Source organism: Nannobrachium achirus (assembly GCF_963921795.1).
Source record: "Nannobrachium achirus genome assembly, chromosome: 7".
Classification (NCBI taxonomy): Eukaryota; Metazoa; Chordata; class Actinopteri; order Myctophiformes; family Myctophidae; genus Nannobrachium; species Nannobrachium achirus.
In genome coordinates this window covers 43,942,200-43,960,995 of record NC_137816.1, presented here as the reverse complement: position 1 = coordinate 43,960,995, position 18,796 = coordinate 43,942,200, and the positions used below count along the sequence as shown (strand labels likewise).

General features: G+C 41.6%; 2 protein-coding genes across 2 annotated transcripts in view; one reads left to right on the top strand and one right to left on the bottom strand.

Moving 5' to 3' along the window:
• Window positions 1-16,401, bottom strand: part of homer2 (homer scaffold protein 2) — a gene marked incomplete at its 3' end in the record, with an annotated part of 32,311 nt that extends 15,910 nt beyond the window's left edge. Inside the window, exons 1-3 of the mRNA XM_080729451.1 lie at window positions 16,249-16,401; window positions 4,484-4,615; window positions 3,225-3,317 (exon numbers count right to left, since the gene is read on the bottom strand). Coding sequence (XP_080585577.1) covers window positions 3,225-3,317; window positions 4,484-4,585 — 195 coding nt within the window. The 5' untranslated portion in view covers window positions 4,586-4,615; window positions 16,249-16,401. The remainder of the gene's footprint in view (window positions 1-3,224; window positions 3,318-4,483; window positions 4,616-16,248) is intronic.
• whamm (WASP homolog associated with actin, golgi membranes and microtubules) overlaps window positions 1-18,796 on the top strand; it is a 162,896-nt gene that overhangs the window by 49,240 nt on the left and 94,860 nt on the right. The gene's annotated exons all lie outside the window — the stretch shown is intronic.

Here is an 18,796-nt window from a genome sequence, read left to right as displayed (position 1 = left end):
CTTTAGCTATTGAAAATACAAGCTCACAGCGCGGCACCGAGTGCAGCGCTGCGAGCTTGTAGATCTGCTATTTTTGAAAAGTCGTAAAAATTTGCGCAAATCTTTGAATATTATGTATTTTTAAGCGAACATTTGTAACTCAAAATTTTCTTCTGGGTGGTCCCACTCCGTGGCCAAATACATGTAATTTTGGGAGTCCTTGACATGAAAAGGTTTGAGCACCACTGACATAGAAACATAGGTTTGTCAAAAAACCTTGAAATATTCAAAGACTTGCACAAATTTTCTAAAATAGCAGATCTACAAGCTTGCAGCGTGGCACTCGTATATCTGCTATTTTTCAATAGTTAAAGCACAAAAGAATGCGTAATAATGCGTTCCCAGTCTAAACAGGTTAAACCCCCTCCCCCTATGAAGAACATTCATGGGGGGCCCGCAGTGAATCTTGTACCCAGGGCCCAGAATTTGGTGCCACACCCCTGGAGGCCAAACAGTGTCACACCCACAGCACATCAGCTGTGACACAGGAGAGGTGGAGAGGGACTGTTGCTGCCATCCATCATGTTATATGGACTGGCAAGCAGTCTGAGGCCTGCTAGAACTCAAACTATGGGTCTGAACCTCAAGTGGGTTTGCATGAAGGTGACAATTTACAGGTTGTTTTTGTTGTTCTTTTTTTTCCCCCAACCTTTTTTGTGTGGTGCTAACCGCTCCTAAATCTGGCTTTGTCTGTGTGTACGTATGTCCCGTCCCAACCCATAGTTCTGGCCACAGATATAGGCTTATATACAGTATATGCGTAGATATATTGCTTCCATTTTAGAAATACTGTATGTACAGAAACACTTTTCTAATATACATATTCCTACTCAAGGCTAGTGTGATTTCTTCTCTAAATATGCTTTATATCAGCTTTTAAATTGTAGGCTACTATAAACATGTACTGTATACTGTGCTATAAAGAGTGGGGTCGTCCCCACAGAGCTATGAGTGTGCCTTGTAACCTGAAACTGGGCAGTGTCTGCAGCACAGGTGAGCATCCGTGTTGAATTTACGATCTTCACAGGCTTTTTGCTGGATTGGGGACCAATCAGAAAGCCCAGACAAACCAACCATTCATAATGGTCCGCTTCAAGCTGTCTAGGAGAACAGGGACACAGACAGCGGTGTCGCACCAAATTCTGGGCCCTGGGTACAAGGATTCACTCACATGTTGTGCTTTAACCATTGAAAAATAGCAGATCTACAAGCTCACAGCGCGCGCTGCGAACTTGTAGATCTGCAATTATTGAAAAGTTGTGAAAATTTGTCTTTGAATATTTCAAATCCTTCAAATAAAAACCTATGTTTCTATGTCAGTGGTGCTCAAACCTTTTCATATGAAGGACCCCCAAAATTATATGTATTTGGCCACGGACCCTCCATCTCAAAATATTTCGTTCCAGGACCCCCCCAGAAGCAAAATTTGAGTGACAATTCCAGTTCGCTTATATTAAAAGATTTGCACACATTTTCACGACTATTCAAAAATAGTAGATAATACAAGCTCGTAGCACGGCACTCGGTGCCGCGCTGTGAGCTTGTATATCTGCAATTTTCCCAATTGCTAAAGTATAAAATAATTAAGGCCCCCTCCACCTTGGGCCTTAGTAACTCAGTCCCACATTTCCCCCCCTTGTGACGCCCCTGGACACAGAGATGTGAGGGAGGTTCAGAGGACCTGGAGCCTCAACTAAAAAGGTATATCAAAACCTGCGTGCCTTTCTGCCTCCATTTGGATGAGTCAACAGACATTACTGATGTTGCCCACCTGTGCTTTCCATGATAGTAATTTCATGCCATCTGTGTGTAGGACTGGCCAAAAATGTGATTTACATATGAAAAAGGATCATCTGCTATTATCCGTAATTAGTTTTTTCATTATTGATGCATGTGCATAACCGTCCGGCAGCAGGGACGCGGACGCTATCGGACCTCGCCCTCCCTTGTTTTCTCCCCAGAGAGTCAGAATGTAATGTATCTTGCCTTCATCATTCATATGAAATGGACTGTTTCTATTTTGATATTATTCTAATGTAGTTTTGACTGCAGAATGTGATTATTCATGTTTGTCATTTATATGAGGCGATCTACAAGCTACGCTAAGCTAAGTATGTGCCGCCATACATCAGGCTTTTGACCCAAATCAGTCATTACAGACCAAAATACCCTCACTGTAAAAAGTATAAAATAAATCATGAAACATACATACATACCCTGATTCACTGTGTTTTGTGCCTGTTGTCAGTTAAAATACACATTTAAAGCATTGCAACTGATTTTGAAACACTTTGTTTGGTTGGCTCCACGTCCATCCTCATTTTATTCATTGAATAACGCTAACAATAAATACAGGTTCAACACGAGAGGCATGTGTGTATTTGAGTGGAAAAGGGGACACATTTATAATATTTTGCTAATGTTTAGGTTTCTCTGTAGCGGCAATTTTGCATTACATTTCTGTAGTGGCTGCCCATGGCTTCTCTGTTAACCACTTAAGGGATACTTCACCCCATGGAGTCTTGAATTCATGGATATTCCTTTTGATTTTTGTCACATTCCTAAGACAATAATTTGATAACAAGCAGTGGATCCCTATGGAGACACAAAGAGTCTCCTCAAATTATTGGCTTAGGAATGTGACAAAAACAAAATCTAGATTTCCACGAGTCTCCATGGGTTGAGTTGAAAATAAGTCATTTTGGGGGTGAACTATCCCTTTAATCCCTCTTCAAAATATTTCAAAGAATATCGTTACACATTGTGAACTTGCAAACCTTTTTCAAATGTTTAGTAAATTGTTTAGATCAGGGGTCTTCAACGTTTTCAAGCCAAGGACCCCTTAGTTGAGAGAGAGATGAAACAGGGACCCCCACAACCTTTTCATAGATTCCATATAGTTTCATTGTTTGACAGCACAATCATCAGTGTATTTTGGATTCATGTAAATATGTGTGGTCAAGTGGTTAATAGAAAAAAGGAGAAAAAAAACCCCGTTCTATCACTCAAAGATTTGGAGGACCCCCTGTAGTAACTCTGAGGACCCCCTAGGGGACCCGGACCCCCTGTTGAAGACCCCTGGTTTAGATTGTTTGAAAGCTTTGGCCTATAGGGAACACCAGGTTGATAGAGGTTAAACACTGGGGAGTTGCTCAGAGAGAGCTGCATCATGAGATGGAATGTACCTGGGAGTGGTTACTAGACGTCTCCATCTTCTCCTGAGATTTGTCCCTTGCTAGCTTGGCAGCTTCTTTCACTTCCTGGAACTTCTCAGCAAACTGAAAATAAAACAAGATGTATGATGGATGGTTTTTGATTAGTAACAATACACGTTAAAATTTAAGTGAGTGCCTAAATTTCACAAAGTCGTGATGATAGATTATTAGACTGCTTCAGATATGATAAATTGTGAGGCAAGGAATAGAGGCATATTGTTGCTGTGGGGCAGGAGCCTCGCATCCTTGTAAATAAAGGCCCCATTTCATACTGTGTCATGTGACAGTGTCGCAGATCTACAATACGAATAGATCTACGAGGCTTGTAGATGAAAAATGAAAGGAAAACAAAGGGCATTTCATATCTCCATAGAAAACAGTTGCAAAATTAAATAATACATTTTCAACTGTTGTGCCACATTTTTGTGCGTGTAGAAAATCCATTATTTAGATGGAGCGACACAGTTGTACCTCAAAGTATACATTCGCCCAGTGGTTCTCAACCTTTTCTGGATCAGATTTTCCACATTGAAAATATTTAAAGCATTCGCGGGCCCTAACATCGGACCTGGGTGGGCCGTGTGTATTTTCAGAGCTTATTTTAATTATCAATCAATTGATTGTGTTCCCCCTTGGATCAAAACAAGTAACATAGTATACTTGAAGTTCTTATTTATTGGTATCACTTTTTCATATTAATGCTATATCATCATCATTAGTATCGTACTGTTTTGTCAATTATTTGGGGGCACACGTGCAATACCCTCATGGCCCAAAGGTTGAGAACCAGTAAATTAGTCCATACCGTATGTCTGATTGTTCTCAGCTAGAGGAGACCGTTCCCTATTGCAGTGGTCCTCAACCTTTTCAGGCCGCGACCCCCAAAATAATAATATTTTAACTGGGGCTTATATAATACAGTGAGTTCTATTGTGAAAGTAGCAGATCTACATGCTCACAACGCCTCGCAGCGAGGCATTGTGAGCATGTAGATCGGCTACTTTCACAATTTCTGACTCTAATATTTGACAATTTGGCCAATATGTAATTTTAGAAGTATTAAAAGGTCCTTAAATTATTACTTAAGAAATGTGCAGATACCCCTATACACTTAAAACTTTGTGCTGGTTTGTTTACTGTTGAGTGAGAAAATAATGTTGCAGATTAAGCGAATCATCTGGGGACCTGACCCACAGGTTGAGAACCACTGCCCTATTGTGTCTACTGACCTTGGCCAGCTGCTGCTCTGAAGCAAAGCCCAGGCCAAAGACTGTGTTGGCTCTGCTGTCCGCCCATTGGCCAAACTTCTGCGATGTCTTGGTGAACGTCATGTTGGGCGTAATGGTGCTGTTGATGATCACCTGTCACAGAAAACACAGCGTTGAGGAACGTCCATTCAATCACAAATGGTAAATGGTACATTTACATACTGTAGTGCGTTTAACCATATCACTTTACATAGATTGTGCATTACATTCACCCATTCACACACACATTCATACACCGATGGCGGTGGAAATCATGCAAGGCACCAACCTGCACATTGGGAGCAATTAGGCCCCGTTTACACTGGCAGCCAAATCCAGCTTGAATCAGTTCTGAGCCACATCCAGATTGGAATTTGTTAAAATGAGTCTAATAGGTCACATGACTCATTTAAACAAATCAGATTCCAATCTGGATATGGCTCAGATCTGATTCAGGCTGGATGTGGCTGCCAGTGTAAATGGGGCCTTAGGGGTTCAGAGTCTTGCTCAAGGACACTTTGACAACAACTCTGGGGAAGCCCGGGATCAAACCTGGAAACCTCACGCCGCGGTTCCCATCTGGCTGGGTGCTCTACCGGCCACTCTACCCCTGAACCACTGCCGCCCCATGCACAATGCACTCCATTAAGCTCAATTGGTACTCACAAAAATAAAATAAATTATGTCTATATGACATGAATCACAAATGTGATGTCACTGGCGTGTGCACTGTGCACGTCTTCACATGCTGCTGATGTTTGGACCATTCTATGTGTTGTCAAAACCGTCTGAATTCAAGAGGGTGATTCACAGCGGCGGATCAGTGGTGAATAGTCCAATTGTTCCCCAGTTAGTTCCATTCATATCATTAGAGTAAATGTGCAGTGCTCTGCCCTAGATTGAAGGCCACTAGCTGCCTCTCTGCTACCTTATCCTTTGTCTGACAGATACAAAGTAGGGATGGGACGATAAGTGATATTATCGTTTATCGTGATAAAAAAAACACTCACGATAATCGTATCGTGGGGATTTAATTTATTGTGATATGATGCTCCGTCATGCACTGGGATCAATTCACCTTTGGCTTTTATTTGCCGAGCTGCATATCCAGTACCACTTAAACCCTCTATAATTGGTAAAAGGTGCTTAATATACGTACTTGATACAGTCTTTTTTCACTCTATTAAATGTCTTTGCCAAAAAATAGCAGATCTACAAGCTCACAATGTTCCGCACGAGGATAATGTATTTTGATTATCACGATAATATCGTAAATCGCGATTTATTTTGTCATAAGAAATAATCGTGATATGAAATTTTCATATCGTCCCATCCCTGATACAAAGCTGCTCATTTCACACCAGGTTCATTATTACCACACTTGGACTGAAAGGTTTGCCCAGAATTAGCAGCAACATGCACGTAACAATCATAGATGGTCTTGTGTCCGTATTGCAAGAGATAGACTCTTATACTGTATATTACTTTGGTCTTAATTTGTTGCAATTTAACACGTTTTTTAACGGCCCTCTTCAAAAAAGATTTAAAATAATAAAGACAAACAAATTCAAACATACTGTATTTGCAAAAGAGATCAACCAGTAGCTACACACCAGTGACTTGAGCTTTATTCTTTGTATAAAAGGAAATCACAAATTCCTTAACCAAACTCAGTTTGCTGACAGTGAATTTATTTTTTCAGGCCAGTAATTGAAACACCTTTAGATTTTCATTGACAAGTCTCTCACACCCTAACGGTATCAAACTACTACAACTGTTTTAAAATAGAACTGTATCTGTAGTCTCCCAGTGACACACAGACACACATGCTATGCATACATATAGCCCACCATGATCCACTAACCTCTGAGTAGCTATTTAATTCCACCCATGTCTGATACACTACACTCTCAGCTGTTGGACCACTACAGTACACTGTAGCCATCTATCAGCAGCCAGGAAACATTTGCTGCTGTATAAAATGATCAAGCTACTTCTAGTGAATTTGACAGCAGTGTTAATGGAATGTTAATAGTGGATGGTTAATTGATCATTAATTTAATTGACTGACGGCAACAGCTGCTCCAAATTACACAGGCAAAGTTGTCACTGTATGTAGGGCTGTCACGATTATGACATTTTACATGACGATTAATTGTCACTCAAATAATTGCGATTAACGATTTAATTGTGTTTTTGTCGTTGACAATTACATTTCTGTTTGGCTTGTAGGCTTTGACGTTGCACATGGCAGATATGACACATAACCTACATTTACAAAGAAATGAGGGACATATTTGACAACTTCACTCTTTAAAAAGATGCGACATGTTGTGAGCTTGTAGATCTGCTATTTCAAATGTTTGAAAATATATAAACATTTTTCAACATGTAAACGATTATGACGATTATCACAAAATAATTGCGATTATGTCAAATAATTGACAGCCCTAACTGTATGTTCTTTCTTGTACAGTACTCCAAATGCAGACCTATCTAAATTATACATTTCTATAGTCTTTTCCCAGAGGCAGAGGTACAGTAACTATTCAAGCTCATTGGGAGCAGTTGAGGCTCAAGGACACCTTGACACAAAGACAGGAGGAGCCAGGGATGGAACTCGTACGTCCTGAGCCACTGCTGCCCATTCCAACTTGTGAACGCAGAGAAACAGAGAAGCCAGAGCCAAAGCCCTTCACTTCACCCCCTTGCATGCATAGGGGTACAGCAGAGGTCAGGGACGGGACATGCAAATTATCCCAATAATTACATAACACCACAAGACAGCTTAATCACCATGCACCCGTTGTCTCATAGCAACCTGGCTAGAACACAACAGTTTAAATACTGTACTTCTCTAACAGCCTGCCTCAGTTTCTCTCCTCATCCTCGCTGTCTTAACTGTTTAACACGTTACACAGAACCCCTTTTGAGAGCAGAGCCTCGGAATGTGTGGAGCTTAGCCAAACAGAAATTAACAAACACACGTTTGCAATCAATGCAAACAGTTTGTTGGTTCAAATCCAACCCAATCAAATTCCAATGGGTTATAGTCTAACCTAAGGCTCATCTCGGCACATCAGTCAAGGCAGAACCACTAAAGCCCTATATACTTATATACTGTCATACTCATATGACAGTATCATTCGCCCAAAAAAAAGAAAACGTTTTCCAGTTAAAAATGTATATTCAGCTAACAACATAGTCGACAAAATCAGCCATAAGAATACTATTGTCAATGTGATCATTGCAGTTCAGGCTACGGATGGAAATGTGTATCCTTGCTAAATCTGGTGTATTTACATTGCATTGTGTGATCTGCTGCAGTTCAAACGGAGCAACAGAATGAGGAAGAGAGGTGATTTAAATGGTGTGTGTGTGTGTGTGTGTGTGTGTGTGTGTGTGTGTGTGTGTGTGTGTGTCACAGTAAATGTAGGCAAATAGGATATTTCCCAGCAAACAGGGAATGTAGGAAGAGCATACAGACACCCACCCACAGAGCAGTCTGTCAGAATGCTCCCAGACGGTTAGTGTTGGATGGATGGCTCGGAGGGAGGGGGAAAAGCTCATATTGATAGGCGAGCGAGTGGATAGGCGAGCAAGTGCCCACGCCATTTCCTGGGATTTAACATCAAATATATTTTGGTGTCACGGTTCGATACAGCAAAAAGAAAGTATTACGAGAGATGTCCTTGATTTTGTTTCATTGAACTTTGGAGAGCCTGAGCAGCTAATGTGTGCCATCTATCTAGGAGGGGCAGCTGAGATTAAGTCACTAAATGATAACTGTTCCACCTTATGTCAGTCCACCTTAAGGCAAGGTTAGCTCTGTGACATCGTCTCAGTGGGAATATTTTTGTTTTAACCAGATACAAACAAGATCCCATGGATATCAGGATCATGGAGACATAGACGAAATGCAAGCGTTTCAAGAGAGAGAGAATTTTATCGACTACTCGAGTACTCTGGGAACACAATAACGAATGGCTTCATTATTCTTGAGTATGTCGTGTAGTGAAGTGTAAGTGAAATGCAAGTGGTAATGAGCTTCAACCTGGGGGTGAGACAAAAGCGATAGAGGGACAATTTCTTTCTCACCCAGACAGACAGACTTTGTCTGAAACAGATAGTGTAAAGACTGTAAACTATAGGAGGACACAGATAGTCATTTTGCCCACTCGGTAATGTGGTGTGTAATTGGATAAAGACCCGAGTGGAACATAATCCACTTTACACCACCGAAGCCACCCGACACCAGCGCACAGTGACAGCAGTGTCCTGCTCTGCTCCTCTGACTAACACCCAGCTCACTAGCAGCTCTGTGTCTGTCTGGCCCCAGAGGAACTCTCAGGAGAGCTTGTTAATGAGCACAGCACTGTTGAGTACACTGAGCATTCACCACAATGCTTAGTGCAGTGCTTCTCACACATGTCCATGTCAAGGACCCCCATATTGATTTGGCTGCAGACCTCTACCTGAAAATATTTTGTGCCACCCATACCGCCATAAGAGAAGATTTATCAAAAATATAAAAGGAATGGGGCGCCTGCTGGTCTACCGGTCCAGGCGCATACCACATTCTAGGCTCAGTGTAGCCTGACTGGTTCAAGTCCCGAATCCCGATCCCGACTACATTTGCTGAGTGTCACTCCCCATCTCTCTCCCCATTTCCTGTCTGTCTACCTCAATAAAGGCATAAAAGCTCGTTGTAAGCTCGACATGTTGTAAGTTTGTAGATCCATTTTCAAATAGCCGACATATATAGGGTAAAAGTGGTTAAACTGATTTCAATGCTGATAGATCTGATTTAGTAAATGTGTTTTATTTGTATGCGCTACAACGTTGTTTGTGTTTGATGGCTCCTAAGTCAACAACATTAAGATATTAAGTTAACCTCGGGATTGTTTAAAGTATTGAGGTCGCCGTGAACCTAGTTGCCAAGGAAACGAAGCAAGATGGGGCCACAGACAAAAGCTGACATGACAGAAGGTGTAAACCCACGCTGGGTGTATAAAACTCTGCAGAAGAACATATCTGGAACCTCGCTCTAAGCATTGCCGACACTTGTAAGATCTCTTCTCTGGAATAAACCCAAATATGAATTTTGAACTTTATTGATTTATTGTAATTAATTCATATACTGACAGATACATATGGGCCTGTATTTACTAGAGAATAATAATAAAGCTATCAAACGCTATATTCAATAATTTAGCTGTGGGCACCCCCTGGAACCCCCTCAAAGACCCCTGGAGGTCCTCAGACCCCTCTTTGAGAACCACTGGCTTAGCGGCCACTGCCCAGAACTCCGGTGGGATCCATAATAACGCTCTCTGAAAAATAGCATAATTTGCAGGTTCCGGTTTAACCATACACTAATCCGTTCCTCATTAAAAAAGTGCCCACAAACTCCTTTAATTACATAACAAAAACAATATTTTCCTACACAGAACACTTGGCTGTCTCTAAAGACTCTCTAGCTGGTCCAGAGTGTCCAGCACCATCATATATTAGGGAGCTCATCGTACCTTATTAAGAGTAGGCTTAAAAAGGTTTACAGTTATTAGTTAGGGCCCAGGCTTGTAGAAAACCATAGGCTTAGAGCAGTGGTTCTCAACCTGTGGGTTGGGACCCCTGGGGGTCCCAACCCACAGGGTATTGAGGTGTATTGAGGGTATCTGCACATTTCTAAAGTGACAATTCAAGGACTTTTTAATACATCTAGAGGCAGAAATTGTGAAAATAGACGATCTAGATGCTTACAACGCCTCACGTGAATAGAACCGTGTTATATAAAATGTAATGCCTCAACTCAACTCAAGTGCTCGTCAGGGTGGGGGGTCCCCAGTTAAAATGTGATTATTTTGTCCCCTTTTTTGGCTATTATAATTTCTTAGCCTCGCATAGCCAAACACTATGCCTTGTGTGAGCAATGGCAGATATAGTCCATGGGACATACAAGATGTCGGTTTCCGAAAGGTGGCAAAGGTTACCATGCATTTTTGAGAAGCTCTATATCTGTAGATTATATTTTGGTATGATAACCCTTTCTGAGACACAGCTAAATTGATGTTAACAGCCACTAGAGTTGTCTCAGGAAGGGCTATCATACCAAAATATAATCTACAGATATAGAGCTTTTCAAAAATGCATGGTAACCTTTGCCACCTTTTGGATACCGACATCTCGTATGGCCCATGGACTAATAGAGTCTAGCTGTGCTAGGCTAATAATTTCTAGCTTTTTGCAATGTGACCTTAATGCAATACTAAACAGGAACCTGCTATGGACTCTACAGCCACTAGGTACTGTGGTCTATGTAAAAACATTGAACATCTGTAGAAAGGTGAGTAGACAGACAGTGCTGCATGAGAGGATTCAAATGTGGTTTCAACAAGTAAATGCCACCTGATGCCCCCTGATTATGTTATTACAGCACTGTTGTGTATATAATAGATTACTATGGGACTCAGGGGAGGGAGGGAGGGAGAGAGAGAGAGAGAGAGAGAGAGAGAGAGAGAGAGAGAGATTGACAGGGGCAGATGTAAAGGCTGATTTATTATACTTGGTTACGAGGAGCCAGTGTTGCATACCGAAAATAGCTATCAGTGCAACACCAGCGCAGCGTAATATTTGCCTCTGAGATGAAGTAGTGAAGTACTGTAGAAGTAAAAGTATTGGAAATTGGGAAATACTCAAGTAAAGTACAAATAGTACCTCATAATTGAACTAATTGTATTCAGTTACTTTACACCACTGGACGTGTATCAACTGGCAGGGAGGTGCAGAGCGAGGCTTGGCTGCAGGGAACTAGCTTGAGGGTCAGTTGAGCAGTTATGTGACACCTCTGCTCTCACTTGGGATTATTGTGTGTCTGCAGAGAGAATTAGCATATAGTCAGAGCAGAGCTAAAACCAATACAGAAACTGGTAGATAAAAATAAATAAGAGTCTGCACACTGCAGAGTACCTTGTCAAAGGTTTACTAAACTGGCTCCATTTTATTGTCGCCTTGATCAGCTTGTCCTGCACCTGGTTTTTTAGTGCATGTGCAAGCCCTTTTTCTTTTAAAGAGCATGGTTCACAAAAACGTGATTTCACTCACTTCTTTACACATGTAAACCAGTGATGTGATAATAACATTTAGATTCTGATTCTAGTAGGCACACGGCAAAATCCAATGTGTTAATTGAACTTTGAAGCTGCGTCCAAACCTGGATGGTTCGAGCGGCGCGGTTTCATACAAAGCGACCTTCGCTTCACCCCCACTCCACCCATCGCGTCCTGACAGCCAATCAGCGTTGATGTTGTCCAGCAGAGACACAGACATGTTTTTGATGTTTGGTGTTGGGACTCCCTTTTTTCCGGGTGTTTTGCCTTGATTCCAATGGGACATGATTTTTCACCAACGTGGACCTGCGCGACCAAAGTGAAGCGATAGAAGCGACTACAATAGAAGAAATAGCTTCAGGTTTGAACCAGGCTTGACAGTGTGAAATCTGACCCGGTCCACAACGGATTTAACCACTATTCTTAGTAAAGCAGACCTGAGTTGCAACTTGCCACTGGACTTTTTTCCATCTACACCAAACTCTTTGCCAAAGATTGCTGATCTACAAGCTCACAAGCGTTGTGAGCTTGTAGAGCTGTTGTTGTTGGCTAAATGTTGCCCCCGGAATAGGGATGCCAGGGTTGAAAGAATAGGGTTCATTTTCCCCCTCTCAGAGTCACACAACACAAGAGTTACTTACTAAACTCTCACAAAGAACATTCTGCAGTTCTTATGTGATATTTCTTGGCTTATAAAGAACTATCTGATCAGGGTTATACAAGCAGATAATCCATGCTGTGCAGCAAGAAAAAGTCGACCTAGAAATGCTGCAGTGGCATGACCTTACATCAGGGATTCAAGTTGAGTTAGAGTGAGATGGGCATTTGCTGATACTTGCCATATCATGTAAGTTGCCCTAGCTAGGGACAGGCAAATATAAGGTGACAGTCTGTCACAATGTATGTAGCACAAGACTATTCTACGAATAGACAGACCTCTTCTCCAAAGCTAGCATTGAAACTAGCTTCATTTACCAGGCAGGTATGTTTCTATTATTTTTGTATTTTATTTTAATGTATTATTTCTGTTCTTGCAAAGTCAACCAACCGAGCATCGGCAAACTTTTAAAAACGTTGGTTCCCCCGTCTCATATGGTTCAATATTTCTTGTTCTAAAAGTGATATCATACCTGCATTACTTGAATTTAAAAGGAGTCAAAGCTCCACTTAACTTAATCAGCCTTTGATTTCCTGAATAGAACAACTTCTACTTGACACAGCTCTTGACACAGCTTGGGTCTATACTTAGATTATAATTCATACCTCTGCCTCAAATATCATACAGGCTGGAGGAGAAATACAAGGGGAATTAAATTGATTTCTTTTAGTGTTAATAAAGACATCTTATCCAGGAAATGCCATATACATGTATATAAGTACATGTCCATTCAGAGAGCTATGAAACATTTACACAGCAACATGATCTGTTTTGATACAGACATGACTGTAACAGTAAACACCAAACACACTTCCTGTGGGCTAGAAAAGGGTTTCCCTAGGGTGCCGTGATGCTAGCCTAGCACAGCTAAACAATCCACCCATGTTAAAACAAGGTGGGGATGTACTATACTGCAGTTAGTCAGCTGCATTAGTATATAGTCTGGCCAAGCCAGGCTACCGTGATGACAGTCCAGGGGTGCCGCAGAATACTTTGATAACATTTGGAATTCATCAATATCACTAACTCAATATCACTTCACTATGCTTAGTAAAACAGACCTGATTTGCACTGTATACTTAAAGAGTTCTTTTTCCATCTACGGCCAACTCTCTTCAACAAAAATATAGCAGATCTACAAGCTCGCAGATCGTCTTATTTTTGGTGAACCTTCCCCCCAGATTAGGGATGCTGGGGTTCAAGTGGTTAAATGTCAAGAATAAAGTAATTTTCAGTCAGTTCTGATGGCAATGGATATTTCTCTGTGACATTGAACCGTATCTCAGGTGGAAAGATGTGCATATTTACGTTGTGTAATATGATGTACGATTAAAATAATCTACAGTGTAATTCAGGGGTGCCGTGGATGAAAAGGTTATTTACTGTCAAAACAGTTTGAAAACCCCTGGGCTGGAGAGGAGTAGCCTGGGATCAGTAGCATTTTGGGGTTTCTGATCCGGTTGGGATCCGCCCCTTTTCCTTTCCGGTTTAGGCCACGCCTAGACCGGATCACACAGGCCGGTTTAGAAGGAAAAGCAGGCTTTCCTCCGAGGTGGACAACCCAGATGACATGAGGTTAGAGAGGATGAGGAGCACTCAGCCAATCAAGTCTCCTGTTTCACCCTCTTACAGATGTTGCTGCTATGACAACCTGAATCTCCCTCTGGGGCCTTTTCCCCCGGCAAAGAACCGGTTCGGGTTCTTTCTCCTGCCTATGGGATGAACCAGAGGTGTGCTTTTCCACCGAGAACCGAGTTGGTTCCGAACCGTAAAAGTTGGTTCGGAACCAGAACCACAAAATCCTTGGTTTTTGTGGTTCCAGAGCTAAATCCCTGGCTCTGGTTCCATCTGGTGGAAAGGCAAGCCGGTTCGCAAGAACGAACCAAGGTTCCAAGAAAGTTGAACCGGCACTGGTTCTGGAACCAAGGTTCTTTTGGTGGAAAAGGCCCCAGAGAGTATCAATAGAGAGGTTCATTGCATCTTATTTTGGTACCACTTGCTTGATGAAATTATAACAGCGCTTTGAGCTCTGTTATATAAGTCTAGAGAACTAAAGATTAATGCAATACATAACACATACAACTTCAAAGTGCACCTAATAGAGGCAAACCACATGCCTGACAGCGAGTCAATTTACAATTAGGGAATTTAGCAGACACTCTAAATCCAGACAATAGCAAGGTAATACAATACATCAACATCAATACATCAAATGCATAGAGTCCTCGGTTCTACTCCCTTTCTCTCTCACAGTTTCCTGTCTCTCTCTCTCACTGACTATCAATATAGGCAGGCAAAAAAGTGTGTTTGTGATATAAATATATATATATATATATATATATATATATATATATATATATATATATATTTCATTTTTAATTAAGTGTGAAGACTGCACACATAAGCGTTTCAGCTGAATAATAATTTAAGCAAACATTTACACTGGCAGGCCAACGCTCACTGCTGTTCAGAAGAGCTTTGCTACAAGGAAGCACTTGAGTCAAGACATCCTCCGCTGCTGGTTTAACAACCATAATAGTAAAGTTGGAGGTGATTTCTGCATCTCCACACAGATGATAAGATCACAGTGATCGCTGTCTCACCCCTCCAGCCTCCCACTGAGAAAAGACTCAAATCTCCATGGTAACACTTCTGCTGCTAATGGTTATGGCAGAGGACATGAGCACAGTGTACCTTTCAACCAAAGTAGCATTAGTGCATGCATGCATAATGTAGCCCCAACATGAGTTTGTGACGTCAGACATCTGAGATGTCAGTGCTGTGACATCAGTCATCTTCATATACGGGTAGTTTCAACCGAACTTTTGTTACTTCCAGTATAACATTTTAGTTCTAAAAAACAATATATATAAATACAATCTCACCTGTGCAAAGTGAGCGTTGCAAACACACACACACGTGCCCATCTCCTTGTATGGGCTGTTCTGTCCTTACTTCGGTTACTGTATGTGTATGAGCATGGAGATCCGTGCTAATACATTCCATACTAAAACAGACAGAGTGAAGGAGCGTTTTTTTGCACTGCTCCGAAAATACATATTTTCACATTATGTGAAAGCTAGTCAGGGAGGAACAGAGCAGGAGATGAAGGTGCAAGGACTGTCATGGCAACAACTGGAGCGGAGGGCACGAGACCAAAGGGGATGGAGGAGTTTCATCGATGGCCTATGTTCCTAAGGGAATTTAAAGGCCTAAGTAAGTAAGTAAGTAGTCAGGGAGGGATTTATGCCTGGGCCTCTACTGGCAGCAGCATGCCAAACAAATATGATACTGATTTGTCCAGTGGTTTTAGAGATTGTTTAGACGGATAGACCCTCTTCTTTCTAAATGCTTGTTGGCTAGTCTTGTGAGGGTAGATGCTACCAAATATTTCACTTTAAATTAAATACAAAATGTATAAATAAAAGTTACAAACATGTTTGAAAGTGAAATATTCCTTTAATAAGCAACATTAAAAATCCCACCTAGTGTGAAGTGAGCAGTGCTATTTATGAGTTAATGTCATTAAGCATCCCACGAAGCTTTGCCAATGTAACCCTGCCTGGGCATACAACAAACTTTGAGTTCGGGCCTTTAGCCAATGAGGGAGCACCGTTCTTGCTGTGTAAACCGCCAACAAGTTGGTACCTCGACAGAGTGCCAACTTGCCCACCCACATACATACAGACAGCACCGAAAGTAGCGCAAGTAGGCCATACATGGCCACGAGTTCACAAGGCGCAAGTTGGCACCTCGACAGAGTGCAGTCTAGTTTCTGCTACATTTTTGTGCCCCTCCCCCCCCCTCCCGGTCACTCACTGTTTGTGATTGGGAGGTCTAATGGAATATCACCCTCTGAATACTGCCTGATGTTACATTACCATGCTTCACTGCAAATGCATTCATTACTTCTACTGACTGGCCCTCTTTAATTCCATTCTCTCTCTCACACACACACACACACACACACACGTACGTACCTTGGACCCATCAACGCTGATGATGCGGTAGCTGTTGCGTGTGCTGTCGTAAAAATAGGAGACTGTGACAGCCTGTTTGCTGGCAGGAACCCAGTTCTTCTTGGTGGTGGGGTCGATCTGGAAGACATGGGCCCTGGTGGTGAAGATCGGCTGCTCCCTGGAGACCAGAAAAGAGAGGGTTTAATTATAGTTAATAACTAAAACCAAACAAAATAACCAAAACAAACGAAAAATCACAGAGAAAATGTCCTTAGTTTTAGTCTTCTAAACTAGCAAACCCGCTCAAAACAAAATTACTAAGAACGAATGTCAAAACTCAAAAGAGGGCTCAGTCCAGGGAATGAGATGACAGCAGACTAGATCAGATGAATATGATGAGTCAGCAGAACAATCTGTTGATCAACAAACTACAGTACATTGAACTGTAAAATCCTGTGTACAAATGTAACCAAAAAGGGCCCGTACAGATTCTTCTTCTATAAAAACACCATTAGACCAACCACATGGGTGCAATCACGACTTTTCAAAAATAGCAGATCAAAGAGTCCCTGGATCCACTCCCAGCCTGCCAGACCATTTGCTGTATGTCATCCCCCTGCATTATTTCTCTCCGTCTCTTTGTATGTCTCTCTCCATTGTCGTGGTCAATAAATGCCTAACAATGCCCCAAAAACAACACATACACACTCTAATCAATTATAAAAAATGATCTATAAATATAAACTATGCAAGTTACAAAATAATTGCTTGAAAAAAAAATATATATATACAGTATATATTTTGGTTATGTTAGGCAAAAAAAAAGTGAAAACTATTTTTGTAGGACAACCCTAACAGGTCAACCAGACTATAGCACTTCGACTCTTGACTTTCTTTCCATCTTTCCAGATAAACTTTATTTTGCCTTTATTTCGCGCTACTCCTCCCACAGTTTGGTGGCACGGAGACTTGGGTCATATTTCAAATCGACTGTCGTCATCGGCACTTGTCTGCTTGCATTTTGCTAAGAGATACGTTATATTGTTTAATTTATATATACATTTATTTGTGAATTATTCTTAATTAATTTCTCCATTGACTTGAATTGGAAAATGCAAAAATTAAACTGTCTCCATCCCATCATGGCTACAGTAGCATTGTGCTGCTTGCTGTCTCCTGGGACAGGACACCAGGTGTGACTGGAACACAAACTGATCCCTCATGGCCAGGGGTGTCGCACCAAATTCTGGCCCCTGGGTACAAGGATTCACTGCGGGGAGTGCGGGCCCCCCATGAATGTTCGTCATAGGGGGAGGGGGTTTAACCCATTTAGACGTGGAACGCATTATTTTGTGCTTTAACTATTGAAAAATAGCAGATCTACAAGCTCACAGCGCGGCACCGAGTGCCGTGCTGCAAGCTTGTAGATCTGCTATTTTTGAAAAATCTTAAAAATGTGTCTTTGAATATTTCAAATCCTTCTAAGGTTTTTTCTTTGTGTGAAAAAAACAATGTTTCTATGTCAGAGGTGCTCAAACTTTTTCATTTGAAGGACCCCCAAAATGATATGTATTTGGCCACAGGGCCACGGACCCCCACCTCAAAATATTTAGTTCCAGCCAGGGACCCCCCAGAAGCAAAATTTGAGTTATAAATGTTATAAATTAAAAAAAGACATATATTCAAAGATTTGTACACATTTTCACGACTTTTCAAAAATAGCAGATCTACAAGCTTGTGAGCTTGTAGATCTGCTATTTTTCAATAGCTAAAGTATAAAATAATTAGGGCCCCTCATGGGCCCTAGTAACTCAGTCCCACTTTTCCCCCCCTTGTGACGCGGCTGACGCCCCTGCTCATGGCAACGCACACGCATTAACACATCGGCACCTCTTTGCTCAGAGCACAGGCCAGGCTACATTGACACCTTTATGCATTTCTGTAAGAGCATGCATATGTGCTTATGTGTGCTTATTGTTTAACCGCTTAAACCAGGGGTCTTCAACGTTTTCAGGCCACGGTCACCTTAGTCGAGAGAGAGATGAAGCAGGGACCCCCACAACCCTAAGATACCATATAGTTTCATTGTTTGACGGCACAATCATCAGTGTATTTTGAATTCATGTCAATTCGTGTTTTCAGATATTTAGCCACTTGAACCGTCAATACTTAATAAACTTGACCTTTCACTCCGTACTTAGTCTGCTCTTTTTCTCCTCTACACAACTTTCTGCGAGGTGTTGTGAGCTTGTAGATCTGCTATTGTTGGCTAAAGTTCTCAGAATATGGATGCTAGGGTTCAAGTGGTTAATATAAAGAAATTGCAGCGCTCACAACACGCTGCAATTTCCTTTTCCAATGTCTGCCAATCTTGCCTAATGTTCTCCTATTATACCATGCGGAGAATAGGGACGCTACTGTGCAAATACATTAGGCACAATTATCTCAGGCACAGCCATGTTGCTAAATGCTCTGTGTTTCTAAAGTGCCTCTTATCCAAATGGCTTTACAATGTGCATTCAAATCCACATATTCTCACACACATTCATACACCAACCTGCTCATCAGG